The following is a 22,725-nucleotide window of genomic DNA, read 5'->3' as shown; positions in this document are numbered from 1 at the left end:
GACCAGGAAGAGGAAAGTTGACCCTTGGAACAACTTCTTCCTTTGCCCTGAGACCAGATGATAACTGAAGTTTGTGATCAAAGATTCTATGGAAGAATCCTGATCAAAAGAAGGAAAATGCAGAACAGGAGCTCAAAGTCTCATAGAGTTCAGATTTTCTGGAGCCATGGAGGCTAGCTAAATCTCTGATACTTTTACCCTGAGATCATCTTTAAGTCTTAAACCAAAAATAATCCTTGAAGTCTTATTCAATAATAGTATAATTAGAAAGAATGTTTGTCTTGAGCATTGTGCCCTTTTAAGGACTATCTATACTGGATCAATTTGACAACACCAACTCGAAGAATTAGATAGGGAGTTTGGGAGGCAGTGAGTTGGTGTTAATGGTGGAGGAGCAATTTGGAAAACGAGGGTTGTGCGATTTGATAGAATGTAATCAGTGTTACGGAATGTAAACAATGTAGAAATTGTTGAGCTGGCGTGTGCTCTGCCCTGTATATTCTCCACAACAACAAGAACAATCTGAGAAACCTTCGGAAGCATGGTGGCTCTATAAGCCGGACAGAGACCACTGGAGGAATGTGTGAGAGTTGAGGAGGTGGGGCAGGCAGGACCACTGTGTGCTACTGAGCAGGATGCCCGTCTCTTCTCAGAGACCCCGATGTGAATGGTGACCCTTATACTGTGGCCTACAGACAGGGGTCACGTCTATCAAGACCTTGAATGCCACAGGAAGGGTTTCGGTTTTGTTCACAGGACAGTAGGGAGCCACGGAAGGGTTTAAGCAGTTATGAGACATTCATAATGTCCCAAAGCACCATTAGTGTGGCACTGTAGGATAAGCACTGGACCACAAGGTTGGTTTGAACTGCAAGGTCAGTGGTTCAAACTCACCAGCCGCTCCTCGGAAACCCAACTCAATGGCATTGAACAACAACAGCCAAACAGCTTTGCCCCATAGGACTTTCTGGGCGATGGGAATGTTTTATTTCTGCATCTTTCAACACAGCAGTCTGTTTTCTTTTCATTTGTTTTAACTTTTTTATTGTGAATTGAGTGAAGGTTAACAGACCAGATGATCAACTTTACCCTCAACCAATCATAGTAATTCCTTCATCTCAATGATTACACTCCCCTCCCTGCAACAACAGTTATCCTGCTTCCTCCCTGTGGCTTCCCTTTTACGTCTTATTTTTCACAAGTCAACAAAGCAAAAATATTTGATGAACACGTACAAAACAAAAAAATCTATATTCATTTAAATGTGCAAAGGGCACATTCTGCAAGCCTGCCTCCTGCCCACAGGCACACAGTCTTTCTCAGTCCATAGCTGCTGTCTCTCCATGCCTATGCCACTGTCTCTGCTGTTGCCGCTCCCCTAGGTAGGATCTCACACTCCACTCATGCTCTTCCTTCTTGATGGTCCTGGGATCCTCTTCAACACAGCAGTCTTATGTGATTACTTAAAATGTGACTAGAGCAACTGATGAAGGGAAGCTTCAGTTTGTATTAATGTATATTTAAATAGCCACTTGTGGCTAACTCAACTCTTCTCACTCCTTTTCCAAATGGTTCTTCATATTTACATAAACTCATTGTATGCAAAGCAGGAACAGCTCCCAAGAATCTGCTCTGATAGCTAACTGAGCCCTACATCAGAGCCTCAGAGCAGCAACACACCTGGGGCCAGTCCCCAGATACGCCCAGTCTGGCTGTGGGGCTGAGTGGAGGCCTCAACCTCTCTTCCAGCTGAAACCTGGGCCTAGTGAGGGTGGAGCTTAGGGATCACCTGAATCCCACTGCACCTGAGACCTTTTGGGTCCCCTTCCAGCAGAGTCATTACCACTGGTACCCCCTGGGGCTGCTGAATACCTGGGCAGCCTGTTCTTCCCATCCCTGGCTCTGGCCTGCACCACAGGGACCTCACATATGCCAGCTTGTGTGTCTATGCCTGTCCACTGGCCCCTGCAAATAGCCAGCCCTGGGGTGTGCCCAGAGTGTGTGGTCCACCCTGGAAGCTGGATGGGGAAGAGGCGTTGCAGGCAGGAAGGTAGGGATGTGGTCTAGAAGGGGAACCACCCCTCCCTAAATGGAGGTGCAGCTGAGGTCAGTCAGCCTGAGATAGTCTCTAAAGCTTGGGCCCCACAGGGATCCCAGGTGACAAGACTAGGAGGGAGCCCCAGGGCTAGGGGACTAGTGCCGCTTTTCCTTCCTCCTTTGCACATGTGTTCAGGGTGAGAACATGGCCTAAATGGAGGGTCACGATGGTATGAGGGATATCATCCTAAGCAGGAGGGATTTGAGGCTGTTTGACCTTACCACCTTGTATGTACACATACACACACCTCAACAAAAATTTAGGGATGGGGTGCGAAAAGCCTCTCCTGCTTCTCCCCACAACCTTACAAAGCATGGGATGGCTACGTTTGGGTTATCCCTATCAATCAGGTTGACCTGATTGCTCATGAAAATCCCAGTTTACCCATGTGCTAGACACTGTGCTGAGCCCCTCACATGACTGACCTTAATTAAGCCTCGCCTTGCTCTCCCCCAAGATTAGGGTAGCATCACCCCCATTTTACAGATGAGAAAACAAAGGCACAGAGAGGGAAAGTGTCTTGATCAAGGTCACACAGCCAATAAGAATGACACCCAAATTTGAACCCAAGCCATCTGACTCCAGCATGTGCTTCTAACAATAAGAATAGACTCTCCTTCCCTCTGGGCAACACAGATGAATCACTTAGCTCAGCGCCTGGCACACAGGAAGCATTCAATGATGTTAAATCCAAACACACTGCCACTGAGTCAACTCACAGTGACCTCATATCATTTCTGAGACTGTACAGGAGCAGACAGCCTTGTCTTTCTTCCAGGGAGTGGCTGGTGGGTTTGAACTACCGACCTTGTGGCTAGCAGTCCAGTGCGTATCCTATAGCACCATCAGGCCTCCTTTCAGTAATGGTAGTTGTCCTTATTATTATTCTATCCACAACAAGACAGGTGATGCCACCCACTTCTTGGAAATCCTGGACCAAAGACCTTTGATCTGTGCCTCAATTTCCTCATCTATAAAATGGGGAAGGTGTTAATTCTTACCTCCCGGGGCTAATGTGAGGAGTGAACAGGCAATTCATGTCAAAAGCTGGGGGAGAGAGGGTCTTACCTGGGCCCCTCCTCCCCCTCAGACACACACACCTGTATAGCCACCATGTGACATGAAGCTCACTCCTGTCCCCTCCTATTGCAGTGCGCTACTTCCTGAAGAATAAGGTCAGCCCTGATCTGAGCAACGAGGATGGACTCACAGCCTTGCACCAGGTAAGGCTGACTGGCTGGGTCCCCACCTGGATCCACTTTTACCAGGCATTGTCCTGCCCAGATGCTCCAGGATGAGGAGAGGGAGGGAAGGAGGGAGACCTCCACAGCTGCCCCATCTAAAAGACTCTTGTCTGCAACAGAGATGTGTGTGTGTCTGTTACAAACACTCCCACAGACACACACACACAAACACACACAGATGGAGGACAGGGAGGGAGTGCTTGTTCACTGCCCAGCAAAGGGCTGACACCATAATGCAAGTTTGTCTGGAACGTGACAGATTACAAAGTGTATTCACACCAACCAGGATAGCCCATCCACTCCCACAGCCAAAGCTGATTGGCAGGGATTGTGTGAGCTGGGGAGGACCTGCTCTGATTGACATCTCTCCCTTGGACTGTACAACAGCCTCCCAGCCCAGCCACTTGGTGACCACAGGACTGCTCAAACCAAAAACCTGCTCATCTCTCTCTCAAAGCCTCCTGGGACTTCCCACCACCCTGTGGGCAAAGAATCAAATCCTTACCACGCCCTATAAGGCCCACATGGCTTGACCTCCACCAAGCCCACAACCTCTGGGATCATGCTTTCTGACCTGATTCAGTGGTAACCCCAGTTCCCTCCTCCACCCGCCTGTTCTCCTCAGCAGCCCCTCCTTTGTAATCAGTAGCCCTCCAGGTGATGGTTTGGGGCTGGTCTCTCCCAGCCAGACTCAGAACTACTCGAGGGCAGAGCCCATGTCTCTCTTCCCTACTGGGGTATCCCAGCACCTTTTCCACGAGGGCACACCACAGGCACTCAGCATGTGCATGCCGAATTAATGAATAAGCATACAAGGCCTCCCTAGGTTTAGTCCTCGGTTTTGAGCAGATGGACTTGAGTGTCACTTGGCAGGGCAGAGGCTGGATGGAGGCTGGTCACTGCTGGGCTAGCCAGGGGCAGGTCCTCAACAGGGCTTTGAACTGTCTTATTCCAATTCAACCTCTTTCTAAGAATTTGCATTTCCACCCCAGATACACTGAATCCAAACCCACCATTTTAACGAGATCCCTAAGTGATTCTTATGTCTACATAAATTCTCAGTAGGAGGCCAAACTGAATGCACCAGTTTGGGCCCTGGTCCTCATACTGGGTCATGTGGTCCCAGTGGTTCTGTGTGTCCTCTTGGTTGGCTTCTTCTCTTGTCCCCAAGACCTCAGGCACCCACACCAGGGTATTGCCTCAATATCTCCTCTGGACTCCTCCCCAACTTCCAGCTTCATGCGCTCAAGGCTGCCTGAGGCTCCCCTGACCCATGTACTTTAGCTTGCCCTAGAATGGAACCCTGAATGGCAATTCCCAAGACCAGGCAGTGACCGCCAGCCATGGCCATGGGAAAACTTGGGCAGTTGTGGGTTGGGTCAGTCTTGAGACCTGACACCCGCCACTCACTATTTGTGTGGCCTTGTGCAAGTCTCTGTGCCTTATTACCTCATTTGTAAAAGAGGAATAACAAGTACTTACCTCACTGGGTTGTTTGAGGATTAAATGAATTTAGATCATTAAAAACCCTTCAAGCATCACTTGATGTTGGATAAATATTACTATTTTACCATTTGTCAAATCAGTTGGATTCCTCTATACCAAAAATGACAGTGTTGAAAAGGACATTAGGAAAGCAATACCATTTACAATAGCCACCCCAAGGATGAAATATCTAGGAATAAATGTAACCAGAGAAACAAAGGACTTATACAAAGAAAACTACAAAACACTACTACAAGAAACCAAAAGAGACATACAAAACTGGAAGACTTAACATTGTGAAAATGTCAGTACTGCCCAAAGCAATTTACACATATAATGCGATACCATTTGTCTTGTGTCCACACCTCTGGAGAGCATATTTCACTTCTATGTTTCATTTGATCCTCAGAACAGCTCTCTGAAATATTATCCCCATTTTACAGATACAGACACTGAGGCTCAGGGACTGTGCTGTGCCACAGAGCTTTCTACCATGATAGGATAGGATGTTCTATATCTGCACTGTCCTGGGTAGTGACCACTAAGCCACCCATAACTACTGACCACTTGAGGTGCCACCAAAGAGGTGAATTTTTCATTTAATGTTAGTGAAATTCAATAAATAATAATTCCCAGATAACACAGGGTCGTTGAGGGAGGTAAAGTCACTTTGCTCAAGAGAGTGGCTGAGTTGGGATTTGAAATAGGATCTCCCCTCAAGCGGCTGTCTTTGTTGCTGAGGTGACTTCTTGTCTGGCTCTCCCTAAAGTTCAAGTTTCCTGTCACCTGTGCCACACCTCACTTCTCCCTTATTGGTCAGCTTGATTCCCCAGGACCAGTTACTCCTGTGGGTTTCTGGGTCACCCAGCCAGGGCCTCATGGTCAGGGTCAGGTCAGAGGGAATTTGTCAGGCTGTGATCCGATGTTCTCTCTCGATCCCCCCACTCACCTTGGCCCCATTTGGGGAGCTTTCTCAGGGATATGTGCTCCTCACTTGCCCCTCTGGCCTGTGGACTCCAATTGGTTCCTCTAACAACATGTTGTACACCTGCTCCATGTCAGGTCCTCTGCTTGGGACAGAACCCCAGAAGTGAGCCAGGCAGGATCTTGGCTCTCTGAGTTCAGAGTGTAGTATGGTCCCAGACTCATAAATAATAGCAGTAGTGAGATAAACAGAGGGCATTGTGGGAGCTCAAAGCAGGTAACTGATGACTCAGAGGCAAACTAAGAAAGGCTTCCAAGAAGGGGCATTGGAGCTGGGTCTTGAAGGATGAGTAGGAGTTTTCCAGGTAGAAAAGTGTAAGAAAGAGCATTCAAGGCAGAGAATGGCATGCACAGAGTCATGAGAAAAGAGCTCAACATCTCAAGTGTCGACTCTGGAGAGTTAAGTAAGGCAGAGTGCATGGGTTTCTTGGGGCAGGAAGTATGACAGAACAACTTTTGGAGCTAAACTGCCTGGATTTGAACCCATCTCTGGAACATACTATATGCGTTCCTATGCATCAGTTCCCCCACCTGTAAAATGGGAGTGATAGAATCCTTGTAGTGCATGGCCAAAGCTTAGCCAGGCCCTCAGGAAGCCCTCCGAAAGCACTCTCTTGGTCATGTGGCTTCATTCACTGGGGCTGCTACAGTGGTAGGTAGCAGTGTCTTTGCTCCTGTTACTGCTGCTTCTGTACAACTTGCCAGGCACAGAGGCTGGATTTTCTTCTTGGCTACAGGGAGCTTCAGAAGTTTGTAGACGAGAGCAGCTTGGTTAGATGAACAAGGACACTCCCCATGGAGGGAATCTAAGACAGCTGAGAGCTCAGTTCAGGGACAGATGATGAGTCTCCACCAGGGTGGTGGGGGTGGGGGTGATTTAAGAGATGAATCCAAGCTGCTCCCTGGGTGGGGACAGGAGGTGGGAGGTTAGGCGGCAGGAGACGTCATCTTCAACTGTCAGGTGCCATTTCCCACCTTCTCCCCTCCTTCTTGCACACCCCTGCACTTAACCCCCACCTCACCCTTAGCTCAACCTGAGGTTCCCCCTTTTGTTTTCTGCAGAGGCTAAGAGTGGACCCATTTGCCCTGTGACCCCAGGAACTTGGTTCCCCCTCCTCCTGTGGTCAGAGGCTCCACAGACACAGGTCCCAGTGACCACCTTTCACTGCTGCCTCACTCCGATGCCTTGGATGCCCTCTGCCGGCCATGTCATGCCACTGCATGGTGTCCAGCTCCTGGGGCAATGGCCTCACAAGGCCCTACAGGGTCATCTTTTCAGTCTCATCTCCCCAGGCCCACCAAAGAGATGGCCTAGACCCAGCCAGTCCCAGACTGGCTGGCACAGAAAGAGAACCTGGGTCTCTGGCACCATCTGTGCAAACGGCTGCTCCCTTCCCACGTGTCCTCCTGGAGCCCAGCCCTGGCTGCGTTGGAGGCAAGGGTGGCGTGGGGGGAGTGTGGGTATGGGTTGTATTGCTGCCCCATCCCACACCCAACTTGGACCACAACTCACACAGGCTCCTTCTGCTGTATCCAGTCACTGTTCCTATCCCTACAGTCCCCTCTGCAGACCAGGTCACACACAAGTACACATACACAATGGGTTCTCCATATGCAATCAGAAGAGGCATTTTAAAAAGAAAGCAAGTCTGTGTCCTAGCACTTTACCTGGATGAACAGCAGAGCCCAAGGTCCCACTGTGCCTCTGCCACTTCTCCCAAAGGCACCTCTAGGGAAGTATCCATTCTGATGTCCTTCTTCCTCATAGTGTGAGGCCCTGTTGTCCCCTGGGGTCTATCACTTCCTGTCCCTGAAGTTTGGGAGACCCCATCACTGTCTGAGCCCTGGGTTCTTTCTGGGGATGGGCTACAGGATCCTGAGCTTCCTTCCTCTCCAGTGCTGGCCCACCAACAGCAGGGAGACAAACACAGAGACAGTTTCAGGTCCCCCCAGATCCCTCTCATGGAGTTGGGCTCTGTGTGTGTATGGGGGGGCGAGGGGTATGCATTGATTACTTGGGGCTTCCCCAAGAACTCAGCTCCTAGGTCAAATGTCCCTAAATCCAAAGTTTCAACCTATGATTTGCCTCCATAGTTTGCAGAGTGATTCTGGGAAGGGGAACCCACCCACCACACATACTTCTATATCAACCCCAACAATCTTACTTGAATCTCTTGTTCATGTATGTTCAGTTTTCATATGAGTCTGTTTGAAGAAATGCTTCTAGAATTTAAAAAAAAAAAAAAAGTTTGAAAACCTCATTCAAAATTTTGTCCCATCTGACTAGCACATGCTTTATAGCTAGCAGAGTGTTGCTTACCTTTGTGTTTTTATCTTGTATATGGTTTACATCACTTTCACTCATGAGACAATAGGGGCTCTGAGAGGTTAAGTGACTTGCCCATGGTCACACAGCACACAAGTGCCGGAGCTGGATGCAAACTCAAGCAGTCTAGCTCCCTCTGGCCTTTTCCAGGGAATACAACGTGTCCCCCCAGAGCCCTGGGACCCTGCCTTGAGCTGACTCTGCCCATGTCCCCTCACAGTGCTGCATCGACAACTTTGAGGAAATTGTTAAGCTGCTTCTTTCCCATGGTGCAAATGTGAATGCCAAGGACAACGAGCTGTGGACACCCCTGCATGCCGCGGCCACCTGCGGCCACATCAATCTGGTGAAGGTCCTCGTTCAGTAGTAGGTGTCCCTCCTTCCCCACCCAGGTCCCAGAATCAACCCCCTTCACCCAACGGGCAGGGCTCTCTCCTCTCCCCTCAGCCCCTCCAGCCTGCTGTCCTGTGGTCTGCCTGTCTCTCTCTCTCTCTGCCCCTCTTTCTCTGTCTTTCTTGATGCCTATTCTCTTTTTGTTCTCCCTGCATCTTCTCTCCTTCTCCATCTCCTGCTCTCTCTCTTTCTACCTTCCTCTTCCCCCCTCAGTGTGTCTTTTCCTCTTTTCCTTGGTCTCTGTCCCTCTTTGACTCTCTGTCCCTCTCCATCTTTTCCACTCATGGTCTCTTTCTCTTCATTCTCCTTCATGGTCTGTCTCCATGAGTCTACCCTCATCTCCTCTACTTTCTTTAAGTTGTTATCATTTTTATTTCCATTACTATAAAAAAGCAAAAACAAAAAAATCCCAGCAAGCATACATCCTTGATCTTGTCCCCCAAATCCTGCCCACATACTTTTTTGGGGCCCAGAACTAGCTTTGAAGGCACCATGCAACTGTCTCCTTTCCAGGGGGTAAAGCCACTTTGCTCCCAGTGCCTTTCCCCACCCTGAAATTCTTTCAGTATGCTCAGGTTCTATAAACACACTTTCAATGACAGGGGTGTTAAATGAATTTCGCCTAGTAACGGGGTCCCTATGCTAACTAGGCCTACACTCGAGCATAGGGCACACAGATGCACAAGTCCTGGTCCGCTGAGGAGACAGTCAGGAAATGAGGTGATGGTAGAACCAGAGCCCACACAGACAGAGACATAGATGGGGTCCAGGAAGTTGAGGGGAGAATTCTAGTGCAGAAGTCAGGATGGATGATCAAGAGGAGGTGAACCTGGCCCATGCTAAGGGCTCCACAGAGCAGCAGGAGCTCTTCAGGTGATTGACAGTTCTACTGCCTCAGCTCAGAAAGGTTGGCTAGCTTGCCCAAGAACACACAGGAGCTCAGAGAGGTCATGGTAACCAAAAGGCTGGATGGAGGCCCATCCCCATGCTTCTGATGATGACCTGGGTATAGGTAAGTTAGCCAGGAGCATGAAGTGGCCACAGTTAGATGAGTGATGGTACCCACAGCAAAGGGGTTGGGATCAGCCTGTCACAATGGGTCCTCACTGCTGATCTGTGTCAGAATTGCCTAGGGCATGGGTTTAAAATGCCTATTTCTAAATTCCAACCCCCAGAGACTTTCTGGGGGTGTGGAGTGAGCCCAAGAAGCTGCATTCCATTTCGGTGGTTCCCAGGTAATTCTTAGGACCATGCTTGGGAATCACTGGCCCAAAGGGTAAAATCTACCAGGGTGCTCCAGGGCTATACTTCCCCTGCCTTGGCCAACATTTGGGTAGGGACTTGGATGAGGTCAAGGGTAACCAAGGCTGGTTCTGCAAGTGGGTGAAGGTTGTCATACAACATGAAGGCATGAAAAAAGCATAGGCGAAACCAGTTTGAGTTTTAACCTACCGCATCCTAGGTTGGTGACCTTGAACAAGTGACCAAACCTCTCTGAGCCTCTGTTTCCTCTTGAGTGAGATGCAGCCAACAGAACCAACCCAGAGAACGATTAGGAGGATTAAATAGGTGGATGCGGGTAAAAGACCTGTATCTGGGCTGGCTCTGAGCAGGTGCCTGGCGGATGGTGCTGCTGCTAGTATTATTTTTATCATTATCACCAGGGAGAACTTTGTCATCTTTTTTCAAGGGCTGGTTCAGTAGAGCAGGACACTGGGGGAGATCTGTGGGGATCGCTCTCCTAGGACCCTTAGGATGCTGGGGCTACTATGCTCGCTCTGGCTTTGTGGTGGGCAGAGCTGAACATCACCATGCTGGGTGTTGGAATGCACCTAGAGATCATGAATAAGAGGCCAGAAGGCAGAGCCAGTTTGGACCAAGGCTAGCCTCACCTACTTGGTCCTCACCCTGTCCCTTCTCTGCAGTGGGGCCGACCTGCTTGCTGTCAACTCGGATGGGAACATGCCGTATGACCTCTGTGAGGATGAGCCCACGCTGGATGTCATCGAGACCTGCATGGCGTACCAGGGTAAGGGGGGGCCAGCATGCTGTAGGGGCTCAGCACAGTGTTGCAGTGAGCCTAACTCACAAGGACACAGGCACACTAGTTAGCTAACTACCTGCCTGCCCATGCTAAGCTCTCAACACATGGGGCAGGTCCCAGCCACTAATGCCTGCATGATCACCAAGAGAACCCTGGCAAAGTGTCCCATGCTCTGCAGAAGGAGGTATTGTTCTCAGCCCTGCCACCCACACATGCAGGCCGCCTCAGCTGGCCTTGTCTCCTCTTCGTCAGCTGTAACAATCTGATTCAGTAAACATTCACAATGAAGATATATTCTCATTTGGGAAAATAATACAAAATCAAGAACATTCGCGCTGCCTGCTCTGTGCCAGGCACCACGCTGACTGCCAGGGCCCAGATAAACAAGCTGTGGGTTGTTCACAGCTCCCAAATGAGAGTCAGAGAGGAAACAGTGTGGTAATCAGAGCAGCCTGCCTGTCCCCTCCACCTCACACCCTCTTCTGGACGCTGCTTCTCTGGGCTGCAGCCCCAATGTACTGGCTGAGCCCCACCCTTGGCTCCTCCCCAGGTCCCTGCAGTAACCACCCAGGTGGTCTCCCTGTTCCTGGCACCCCGACTTGTCCCTTCCCTCTTCTGCACAGGTTCTGAACGATTTTGTGTGTGTGCCAACCTGGCAAATCTGTGGACTCCTTCTCAGAGTAATGTTTGGAAATGCAGTTATAAAACCATAGAGTTAGAAAGGATGCCAAGTATATTCAAAGAGAACTACCAAAATGATTTTGAAATGGGTGATATGGAACTTTATTAATTCAGTAAATAACAAGATCACGTGATATGGGAATATCAGTGGTCTCTATTGGTGGCTGAACCACAGACCTGGCTAATGGAAGGGAATGGTAGATTTCATTTCAAGCTAAGTGAAAATACGTGAGTTTTAACCCCCCTTTGTTCCAGTTTACAGACCTCACCTGAATTCTGTCCAAAGTCCCCCGATTGAATGGGTCACTTCTCAGAGCAGGTTACGCCCCTTATTAAACACCATCAGTCCCTGCCAGTAGCACTTATACTTCTTGACCAGGGATTCAGGACTATCAGATGTCTTTCTGGGTCCCACTTCCTCCATCTACTCAACTCTTCACTTGAAAGTATTGCATTCATTAACCCAGTTGCTCCTGCAACAAAAGTGTATTGAACATGGCACCCAGTGCTGCAAACACACCGTTTTCAAACCTCATGGAGTTGACTCTGGAGTGGAAGCCAGCCAATCAGTCAACAGGAAACATCAGAGTTTGCACAGTGTAAAGGAGATCCTGGTGAGATCAGGTGGTCAGGGAAGGCCTGCTAGGGGCTGACCCCACCCGGGACCCAGAGGATGAGCAGGGCTTGCCATTTGAGCAAATGGATGGCAGGATTTCCAGTATGTCCCAAAATAACTGATATTGCTGTAGCACCCACTGGGTGCCATGCAGAATGGCCCTGTTCTGTGGGCCACATGTGGTGTTCATGTTCAGTGGACCTAGGGACACTGGATATGTCTGTCTGCTCCTTCAACTGGCAGACCCTGGGGACCAGGATCCAAGTCTCCCTCATCTGCCCTCCCTTCCCTACTTGGAACCTAGACCCAGGATGCTAAATAAATCCCCCTTTCTCCATCACAGGCATCACCCAAGAGAAAATCAATGAGATGCGGTCAGCACCTGAGCAACAGATGATTGGGGACATCCGCTGTATGATCGCAGCTGGCCAGGACCTGGACTGGATAGATGCCCAGGGGGCCACACTGGTGAGGAGATGCGTCAAGCTGCTTTAGATTAGGGCATCAGTACCAGAGCCATTTGTTGGGGACCAGACCTACGCGGTTGGAGCCTATCTTTGGCCTCAGACCTCCTCCAGATTCCCTTTAAGGCTGGAGTGGGCCTTGGATCAGGGTGGGTTAGTAAAGTGGAGATCAGTCTCTGTGAGAATCAGGCCACTCTTAGCTGGGGCTGGAATCAAGAACCCTGGGTGAAAAGAGACCTGACTCTTCTGGTTACCTGTTCCTTCTCCAAATTTCTCTTCAGATGCCAGTGAACTCCATTCCTGAGGTCACTACTTCCCTTTCCTCCAATCCAGCACTACAATGCAACCACTCACCCATGCCAGCTTGCTTTGCATTCCCATTTTCCTCACTGTCTTCTCTGCCTCGCTAGCTCACTCTGCCATTGCTTCAGCCTCACCTGACTCCAGAGTCCAGACACTCCTGTCATCCATCCACCCATCAGTCCATCTATCATTACATCGGTTCATCCATTCATTGGTGGGCCTCCTTTCTGGTAAACAAACATTTATTGAACACCCCTCTGTGCCACAAGAAGTCTCTGAAAAGTGGGTGGTTTGAATCTACCCAGAAGCACCTTGGAAGACAGGCCTGATGATCTGCTTTTGATAGGTCACACCTTGAAAACCACAATTCCACTCTGAAACACATGGGGCTGTCCTGACCTGGAATTAACTCAATGGCATCTGGTTTGGTTTTGTGTGTGTGTGCCATATGCTTTACTAGAAGAATGGAGCCACCTTCTCTGTCAAGTCTGCCTGCTTAGCTCTACTCACTGACTCTGGTCCTGTCAGCGACTCCGGAGACATTCCCTGAGCTTTCCTCATGGTTTCTTATAGCTCAATGCAGCCCCCTATTGGTGAGAGTCAGCACTGCAGCCTCTAAACTGAAAATAAGAGTATGGTTGTTGTTAGGTACCATGGAGTCGGTCCTGACTCATAGTGACCCTGCACAGGATTTCCAAGGCTGCAAATCTTTACGGGAGCAGGAAGCCTCATCTTTCTTCCACAGAACAGCTGGTAGTTTTGAACTGCCAACCGTGAGGTTAGCAGCCCGATTCGTAACCACTACACTACCAGAGCTCCTTAAGAGTATGGTAGGCAGGGTAAGTCGGCCCTGTGATGACTGGACCCTGGCCTAGGCTTGGGCTCCATGCTGAGATCATGGGAACTCAGGGTTCACAGTGGGGCTCACCACGAAGGGCTCACCAGGTTCTCCTCACTTTCCCTCAGCCAGCGTTGTTTTCCCATCTCATTCCTAAGCCCCGCCCTCTGCCTCATGCCCACTAACTGGGTCCTGGCTCAGAACACCTGGTAAGCCCAGCCCTCAGGACTGAAGCCAGATGGTGAAAGTCCAGGCCAGACTGTATCAGGGCATCACCCGCCCTGACTGGAACCCCACTGGGTCTATAGCTGGGCCCTCTAGACACAGGGCCTTCGTGTCCTGGACCAAGGTGGCCTCATGTGGCTCCACACACATAGTTCAGACACCTGCCAGGTCTCAGGGATTCTCAGGAAAGTGAAGATAATAACACCTTCTCCTCAGGGATTTGTGAAGATGAAATGAGATCCTCTATAGAGGTGCTTAGCAAAGCTCATAAACTTCCAGCAATGGTGATGGTGGTGAGGGTATGCCACCAAGTTGGTTTTGACTCATAGTGACCCTGTATAGGGTTTCCAAGGCAGTAAATCTTTATGGGATCAGAAAGCCTTGTTTTTTTTTCCCCCTGGAGCAGCTGGTAGATTCAAACTGCTGACCTTGAGGTTCAACGCGTTATCACCGTGCTACCAGGAGCCCTTAAACTTTCAGTGTTGGTGTGAAATGCCATCGAGTTGGTTCAGACTCATAGTGACCCTATATAGGGTTTCCAAGGAGTGACCACTGGTGAACATGAACCATTGACCTTGTGGTTCAAGCCAACCTTGGAATCCAGCACATTAACCCACCTCGCTACCACTATTATTATTATAAATATTCCAGTAATCTCTTTTCATCCTAGCTTAAGTACTGAAGCTGCAAAATTTAATATTGTCTTGCTGGCTGACCAGGTGCTATTTTCCATCAGCCATTTATAAATCAGATAATTACACTAAGTGTTATATGTGCCGATAGCAAATCAAAGTCTGGATTTCATCTGAAAGGGAGAGAGAAAGAAGAAAGAAAGGAACACCTTATAGCCCAGCAACCTTGACCCTGGATGATGTAGCCATGCTCTGAAGCTTCACCTCCTGAGGCCAGGCCTTCTCTGTCCCACTCAGTGTGCTGCCCCAGACCTCTGTCCCACTTGAGTTCTCTGGTCCCCTCACCTCCCAGCCAGTGGCTCTGCTGACCTACTTGGGCTCGCCTCTCTCTCTCCTATCTTACCTGGGCCACTAGTTTCTCTTTGCCGCACTTTTTTCTCCTTCCATCATCCACTCCCATGATGCTAAAGGTTTGACTGGGTTGAAGATAATCCGTTCCCAAGATGGCTAACTTACATGGCTGGCCAGTTGGTGCTGGTTGTTGGCAAAAGGTCTCAGTTTCTTTCCTCTTGAGAACCTCTCCTTTGGCTACTTGAGTGTTTTCACAACATAGTGATTGTCTTCTTACAGAATGAGTGATCCAAGAGCGTATAAGGCAGAAGCAGCAATGCCTTTTTATGACCCAGCCTCAGAAATCATGTCCTACCACTTCCACAATAGCCTATCTGATAGAAATATGCCTCTCAATTCAAGGGGAGAGTAATTAGACTCCATCTTTTAAAGGGAGGTCTATCAAAGAATTTGTAGATCTACTCAATGGCACTTAACAACAACAACAACATTGCACTTCTGGTGTGCAGTGGTGTGCTATGGATCAGCACTGGACTACGAATCACAAGGTCAGCAGTTCAAACCCACCAGCTGTTCCTCGGAAACCCTATACACAGGGCACTATGAGTTAGACCCAATTTGATGGCACTTAACAACAAACAACACAACATTGAATTTCTGAGACCCCTTCCTTCAGGTCTCAGTATATAGTAGGGGTTCAGTAAATGCTGTTGCCTTAACTGTGTGGGTTCTAAGACCAGCCACAAGAGAAAGGAGCTCACCTCCTAGCTCATAGTTTAGACTTAACGATTCTCTGGAATGTGGCTGGTACTGCCACCTCATTCTGCTCTGTTTTGTTGGCCCCAAGAATGTTCAAAGACTTTGGTAGGTGAGAGGGAACCAGCTTCCCCTAGAAACCTCTCCCCTCTCCCTATCCCGCAGCTGCACATAGCTGGGGCCAATGGATACCTGCGGGCAGCCGAGCTCCTCCTGGACCACGGAGTGCGCGTGGATGTGAAGGACTGGGATGGCTGGGAGCCTCTGCACGCAGCTGCCTTCTGGGGACAGGTAGGCTCACCCATAATGCTGTGGGGCAGGCCATGGCAGGATCAGCTTGCTGCCATCAAGTCATTTGGGTTGCCAGTAGGAAAAAACCCAGAAAGTTTGCAAAAACACTGGACAACTTATGTCTTAATCAAAGATGACAATCCAGCTTGTAAAACTAGAAAATCCCAGTGTTTCTGCATCAAGGAATTTCTCCATTTCTTTCCCAGATAATAAAACTCTTGATTGCAGCCTACCCATGTCCTCTTTTGACACCTGACAGATCTAGAGTGTCAGTCGACTCCTTTACCTGCCACTTGACTTGGCCTAAGTTCCCAGAGGAGCTGCCGAGCCCTGTGGCCCTTCCATCTGCTAGGACTCCCACCACAGCTCCAAGCTGCCGAACCTTCCCTGGTGAATGATCCCACCATTCTTTGGGATACTTCCTAAGAGGCCTTGACCACTTTCTCTACCTCCTAGACTCTCTGAGTCCTGAGCATGGGAGAACGTGGGCTTCATCTTGTGTTTCAGATGCAGATGGCAGAGTTATTGGTCTCCCATGGGGCCAGTCTCAGTGCTAGGACATCCATGGATGAGATGCCAATAGGTAAGCCCAGAACAAGACCTGATGCCTTGTCCATTTTTTGATTGCTGAGGAGATAAATGGATGAATAAATGGTGGGATAAATTAGTGGGTTGGTGTGATGAATAAATGAATGAAAGGCAGATGAGAAGATAGGTAGATAATAAATGTAAAGATAATGAATAGTTAAGTAAATAGATGGGTAAGTAGATGATTGGGTGGGTGGGTTGATAGGTATATGTGATGGCAGATGGATGGATGGATGGTGGATGGATGGATGGTGGATGGATGGATGGAAGGAACAAGTATAATCTATGGCTAGAAGACTGGGGTAGTATGTAGTATGAACAAAGAAATTAGGTAGGTTGAGTGGGTGGGAGTTGTGGATTTCTCAGCATCTTCCATTATTATTTACTGGACTTACCAGGGGTACCTTATTTTCTTTATACTTTTCTTATCATTGGGGAATTAATGACTTCTTTTGGAAATAGTCAAAGGTGTGAGAGTCCTTCAGTCATAACTGGGAACCTTAGTTGTGACTATGCATGGAACCTGGGTTTCCCATTCCTATACTCTTCTAAGGATTGAATTGTAACTAAGGCTGACATTGTTTCCTCATCTCCCTGCATAACTTCAGAGATGCTGCAATCATTTGGAAGAGCTTTCAATGGGTTAGGGTGGCAGGTCCTCTGATCTAGAGCACCTATCCTGCCCTCCTCCTCATACTGGCTCCTCTGCCTCTCAGACCTGTGTGAGGAAGAGGAGTTCAAGGTCCTGCTGTTGGAGCTGAAACACAAGCATGATGTCATCATGAAGTCACAGCTGAGACACAAGTCATCCTTAAGCCGGAGGACGTCCAGCGCGGGCAGCCGTGGGTGAGTCAAGGCAGGGAGACCAGGGCCCCCCAGGCTTGCTCTGCCTGTGGTGTCTGGGCGCAGCCATTCAGCATCCCCTCTGCCCTCTCAGGAAGGTGGTGCGTCGAGCTAGCCTGTCGGACAGGACCAACCTGTACAGGAAGGAGTACGAGGGAGAGGCCATACTGTGGCAGCAACGGAGTGCAGCTGAAGATCAGCGAACCTCAACCTACAATGGAGACATCAGGGAGAACAGGACGGACCAGGAAAACAAAGACCCTGTGAGTGGCCTTGAATCCTGCCCCACCACCGTCAGCCACGACCTTGGGAGGAAGACAGGGCCCCAGCCTGGTCTTGGCGCTTCATCTCAGAGCCATCAGAGGGAGATTAGTTGGGCAGTGCCCTTAGTCCACCTGGAACCAGCCTGATGACTGTGATTACCGAACTTCCTGAGGGCATCATAGATGTCAGAACCAAGGGCAAGGAGGAGTGGTCCACAAGTTAGGAGTTCACAACCTGGGGACTTCTTGGAGATTTTCATTGCTCTGTAGAATACCATTGTTTGACTATACTACAACTTAGATGTCCATTTTCCTGCTGATGGATACTTGGGTTGTTCCTAGTTTGGGGCTATTATGAAAACAGTGGCTGTGAAAATTCCTGCACATGTTGTTTGCTGGATATAAGCATTATTTTCTGTTAAGTGTGTCCTCAGGAATGCAATGTGGGTCATGGGGTCGGCATATTATTAGCTTTAGTAGATAGAGCCAAGCAGTTTTCCAAAGTGGTTGTACCATTTCCTTCTCCAATCAACAAGATATGGGAGTTTCTTGCTAACCCTTGCTGTAGTCGGTCCTTTTCACTGGTGCCATCCTGGTGGGGTGGTTGTGGTAGTTCACATTTTAAATTTGTGTTGGACACATTTTCAGGTGCTTATTGGCCATTGCTCTGTTGTGCAGCATCTGTTCGTCTTTTGCTGTTTTTTGTTTTTTTCTTGTTTTTGGTGTGTTCTTTTTCTTCTCCTTATTGGTTTGTGGAGAGTCCAAGATTTAAAGAAATCCTTGTGAGAGCAGCCTTGCCCCCTCCATGCCTGCTTTGTTCCTTGCGTTCGTTCAGATTGCATAGGCCCCAGGACTCTCCTCAAAGTGCTCCTTGATGTGGAGTCTCTTGAATCATGACACTGTAGGCCGTGGGGCCTACTGAAAACCACCCTTCATTAGATCTGATTTTTGCAGTTAATTTCTGGGACTTCCACTTTGGGCTGCAGTTTGTTTGGGGTTTGGTGAAGGCAAACAGATGGATTACTTTGCCTTTGAAGTTGGGTTTCAGGCCTGGGCAAGAGACGAGAGGGTACAGCAATGGCTGAGCTAGAAGCAGGCTGCCCTTCACCCCAGTTACTCAGTGTCCAGTCCTTGGGCACCTGTCAGGCACAGGTGCCCATCCTTGGAGGAAACAAGTTTAAAGGGAATTGCTGCTGAAAGCTCATCCCTTTTTCTCCCCTACCCTTTCCATGGCTTTCAGAGAATGCAACAATGTCATAGTTTATAGGTGGTGGTTGTTTTATGCCATCAAGTCAGTTTCGATTCATAGCCACCCTATATAGGGTTCCGAGGGCAGCTGGTGGGTTTGAACTGCCAACCTTGTGGTCACCAGTCCAGTGATTATCTTATAGCACCACACCAAGACCCAGTTCTCTAAGGTAGTGTGCTTCCCGGACCTGCAGCATCAGCATCACTTGGGCACTTGTTAGACATAAGATTCTCAGGTCCCACCTCAGACCACTGACTCAGAAACCCTGGGGCGGGAGCCCAGCAATATGTGTTTTAACAAGCTCTCCAGGTAATTCTGATGCGTACAAGAATGTGTGAACCACTTATTTACAGGCATGTTTGTTCAGCAGGCTCCCCAGGGCAGGTTTCTTCCAAGGTCTTCTAAGCCCCCAGATCTGGCTGTGGTACACCCTTTTGGCGAGAATTCCCTGGTTCTAGGCACACCAGGGATGAGATCTCATGGTTCTTAAAATTAACCACATAATAAAATGATCAGAGTAGGTCTTTTGTTTCGTTCTAATCCTGATAGCTAGGCTGCATTCTGAGCTGATTAAATCAGACGTTTGTGTTGAAACCCAGGCATCATACATACGAGCATATATTTTTAACTCCCCAGATGATCCCAGTGTGCAGCCAAAGCTTAGATCCTGCTACTCATAGCATTGACCAGACTAGTTTAGGATGCTGAGTCTCTGGCCCCAACCCAGACCTACTGGATCAGGATATGCATTTTAAAAGATCTCCATGAGATGTTTATTAAAGTTTGAAATGTGCTGACTTAAGCCACTAAGAATCTGCCTACCACACGTCATCAGTCTGCCTGCATAGTTCAGAAGGAGCCTTAAAACACACACACAAATAGAAAATGTCGCTCACCTTACCATATTGTAACCTAATTATATAATATTTCTTGGAGCTCTTCCCTTGTCAGCACATGCAGATTACTTGTGGGTTTTTTTTTGTTTTTTTTTTTCCTCCTCACCAGCTACAGAGTATTCCAACACCAGCACTTGCCGGAGTTTACCACGTGTCTAAAGACGATGTAGTTACTTTTAGGCTTTGCTCCCACAAGCAAGTATACCTGTGGAACAAAGTCCTAGAAATGGAGTTGCTGGTGCCCAATATCCATTCTTTCTCCTTCTTCCTATCCTCTCTTCCTCCCTCCCCCACCTTCCGTCTTTTCTTCCATCCTTCATCCCTTCTTCCCTCCTTGTCTCTCTCTTTCCTCCCTCCTTCCATCCTGCATAGATACATTAGTGTAGGTGGTCAGTGTACTGTGCTGCTAACTAAAAGGCTGAATGGTTTGAGTCCACCCAGAGGCACCTTGTGTGATGCTTTGGATTAATGTGCTAGACCGCAAGGTCCGTTTGAGCTGCAAGGTTGGCAGTTCAAGTTCAGCAACCGCTCCTCAGAAACCCTATACAGGGTCACTATGACTTGGAACTGGCTTGATGGCACTTATTAACAACAGAGGCACCTCAGAAGAAAATCTGGCAATCTGCTTCTGACAGAGCAATCACTGAAAACCCTATGGAGTACCGTTTTACTCTGACACACACGGGGTCTCCATGAGTTTAAGTTGGCTCTGTGGCAACTGTTCTGTTTTTTGTTTTTCTTGTTTTTGCTGTTCAGGAAGAGAAAACTGATGGAAACAGGCCCAAACAATAATGTCCTCAGCACAGGTGCAGGTGGGTAGTGGGTTCAGATCCTCTAACCAGCTGCTAACGTTGTTCTTCTCAATCTCAGAACCCCAGGCTGGAGAAACCCGTACTGCTCTCTGAATTTTCTACCAAGATCCCACGGGGTGAACTGGACATGCCTGTTGAGAATGGCCCCCGGGCTCCGGTCAGCACCTACCAGTATGCACTGTCCAACGGGGATGTCTGGAAGGTACATGAGGTACCTGACTACAGTGTGGCCTATGGCAACCCCAGCATGGTCGATGCTACCCCACCATGGAGTGGCTACAAGGAGCAGAGCCCCCAGACGCTTCTGGAGCTGAAGCGGCAGCGGGCTGCAGCCAAGCTGCTGAGCCACCCCTTCCTCAACACCCACCTGGGTGGCAGCATGGCCAGGATGGGTGAAGGCAGCAGCGAAGGCAAGGCCCCCTTGATCGGAGGCAGAACTTCCCCGTACAGCAGCAATGGGACCTCAGTGTACTACACGGTCACCAGCGGCGATCCCCCGCTCTTGAAGTTCAAGGCCCCCATGGAGGAGATGGAGGAGAAGGTGCATGGCTGCTGCCGTATCTCCTAGTCTCTGTGTGTCGGGGAGGAAGTGTACCTGGCAGGGCTTCCTGGCTGGGGAGGCACTGAGGCGGCTGCTGGGAGGTGGGCTCTGCTTTCTAGAGGACCGCTGACCCCACCTCTCAGCCAGCTGCCCATAACCTCACCACGCCCCCTGACCTGCTTCCTACTGCACTGTCTGCCACCCAAGACAAGGCCCACAAGTGGACTCCTGACTCATCCTGTTGTCAGAGTTTGGGAGGGTGGGCTTGCAATGACAGTTCTGTTTTTGGTAAAGACTTCTCTGGATCAGTACTCGCATGTCACGTACCAACACACACACATATACACAGTCAGCTTGTGCAGGAATGACATTCCTGAGCTCATGGGAAGCAGGCAGGGCTGAGTGAATTTGGGGGCTATTCCCAAAAGGATTGAGATTAAGACTCAGAGTCCCAGATCCTGAGGCCTTGTTAGGTTGCTAAGCTGATACCTGCAGTCCTGCTCCAACTTAGCAGTGTCTAGGCCACCATCTCCACCTGGCAGATCCAAGAAGTCCTCTCTGTGTTCTGTATTGGATGAGGTGGGCCTGGGCTTGCCCCACACTGCATTGCTGAGAGCAATCTTCCTGCTCAGGTCAGGAACCCGCTGTGTGACCACCCACCAGCCAAGGTGGAAGTGAAGGCTCTCTCATTACTGGAAGAATCCAAATCATATATTGCTTTTAAATGGAAGCAGCAAAAGGAAGGCCAAAAGGTTATATGATAAAACGAATTATTTTAGTTTGTAAAGCTCCAGGGAGAATACAACAAATGTGCTTTCTATCGGGAATAGTAGCATAGGTATTACTGGTTGGTGGTGAAAAAAATGAAGCTAAGACAAGAGTTTCAGTTGGAAGGATTTCTCCAGGAAGAGGGGTGAGTCCATGTTGTTAATTTCTGAAAACATCTCTAGTCATCTGAACAAAGCCCAGAGCCTGACCCATCCTTGTCAGACTGCTTCCTGCCAGCCTTCCTCAGACTGAGCCATCAGAATTACAGCTAGCTGGGAACTCACTCTTCTCAACTTCCACATCATTCATAGAGTACTTGTTCAGGGGCCTGGGCCCAGCTTTGCTTTTTGTAGAGTACAAGCAGTGGCTGATGTGCTGCCTGGCTCTCACCAGAGTGGCAGGGCCCTAAAGGCCACAATTCCAAGGGGCCCATGGCTGACAGCTGGCCCTGCCTTCAGTGCTGGGCCTGGCCCCACAATCTCATGGCCCCAGTTTCCCTGATGCTGGGAGGGAGGCCCCACAGGGATCCTATAATCTCTCATGAGCCCTTTGGGATTTGTCGCCCTTTAGTTGGGTGCAGTCCATAGGTTCAACTCAAATTTACTGGGGGTAACTTACACACTGCAGGTTGTTCTCTGCTTTGTGCGCCTTCTTTATTTGTCCTAGAACTACCTCCCTAGAACTCTGAGTCCTGGTATAATGCTGCAGGACCACAAGATCGGTTTGAACCCCAAGGTCAGCTGTTCAAATTTACCAGCTGTTCCTCAGAAACCCTATACAGGGTCACTAAGAGTCGTAACGGACTCGAGGGCACTTAACAACAACATGGAGTCCTAGTGTGGTGCTGTGGGATAATGCCCTGGGCCGCAAGGTCGGTTTGAACCACAAGGTCGGCTGTTCAAATTCACCAGCCACCCCTCGGAAACCCTATACAGGGTCACTATGTTGTTAATGGCCCTTAACAACAACAAAGCTCTGAAGGGCTCGAGTTTGGGGGACAAGTCTGGATTCCTTCTTTATGAGTCCAAGGGACT

General features: G+C 49.2%; 1 protein-coding gene across 2 annotated transcripts in view; it reads left to right on the top strand.

Moving 5' to 3' along the window:
* PPP1R16B (protein phosphatase 1, regulatory subunit 16B) overlaps positions 1 to 20,994 on the top strand; it is an 84,401-nt gene extending 63,407 nt beyond the window's left edge. Inside the window, exons 2-10 of one of the 2 annotated variants that reach the window (XM_006876632.1) lie at positions 3,251 to 3,321; positions 8,358 to 8,503; positions 10,456 to 10,559; positions 12,215 to 12,339; positions 15,606 to 15,731; positions 16,239 to 16,314; positions 17,036 to 17,165; positions 17,257 to 17,425; positions 20,441 to 20,994. In XM_006876632.1, coding sequence (XP_006876694.1) covers positions 3,251 to 3,321; positions 8,358 to 8,503; positions 10,456 to 10,559; positions 12,215 to 12,339; positions 15,606 to 15,731; positions 16,239 to 16,314; positions 17,036 to 17,165; positions 17,257 to 17,425; positions 20,441 to 20,950 — 1,457 coding nt within the window. In that variant the 3' untranslated portion in view covers positions 20,951 to 20,994. The remainder of the gene's footprint in view (positions 1 to 3,250; positions 3,322 to 8,357; positions 8,504 to 10,455; positions 10,560 to 12,214; positions 12,340 to 15,605; positions 15,732 to 16,238; positions 16,315 to 17,035; positions 17,166 to 17,256; positions 17,426 to 20,440) is intronic. The other variant, XM_006876633.1, reaches the window with a different exon arrangement.
* Positions 20,995 to 22,725: the final 1,731 nt, after the last annotated feature.

Source organism: Chrysochloris asiatica, unplaced genomic scaffold, assembly GCF_000296735.1.
Source record: "Chrysochloris asiatica unplaced genomic scaffold, ChrAsi1.0 scaffold00403, whole genome shotgun sequence".
Classification (NCBI taxonomy): Eukaryota; Metazoa; Chordata; class Mammalia; order Afrosoricida; family Chrysochloridae; genus Chrysochloris; species Chrysochloris asiatica.
The sequence above is the reverse complement of the archived record's forward strand: the minus strand, read 5'-3'. Positions and strand labels throughout refer to the sequence as shown.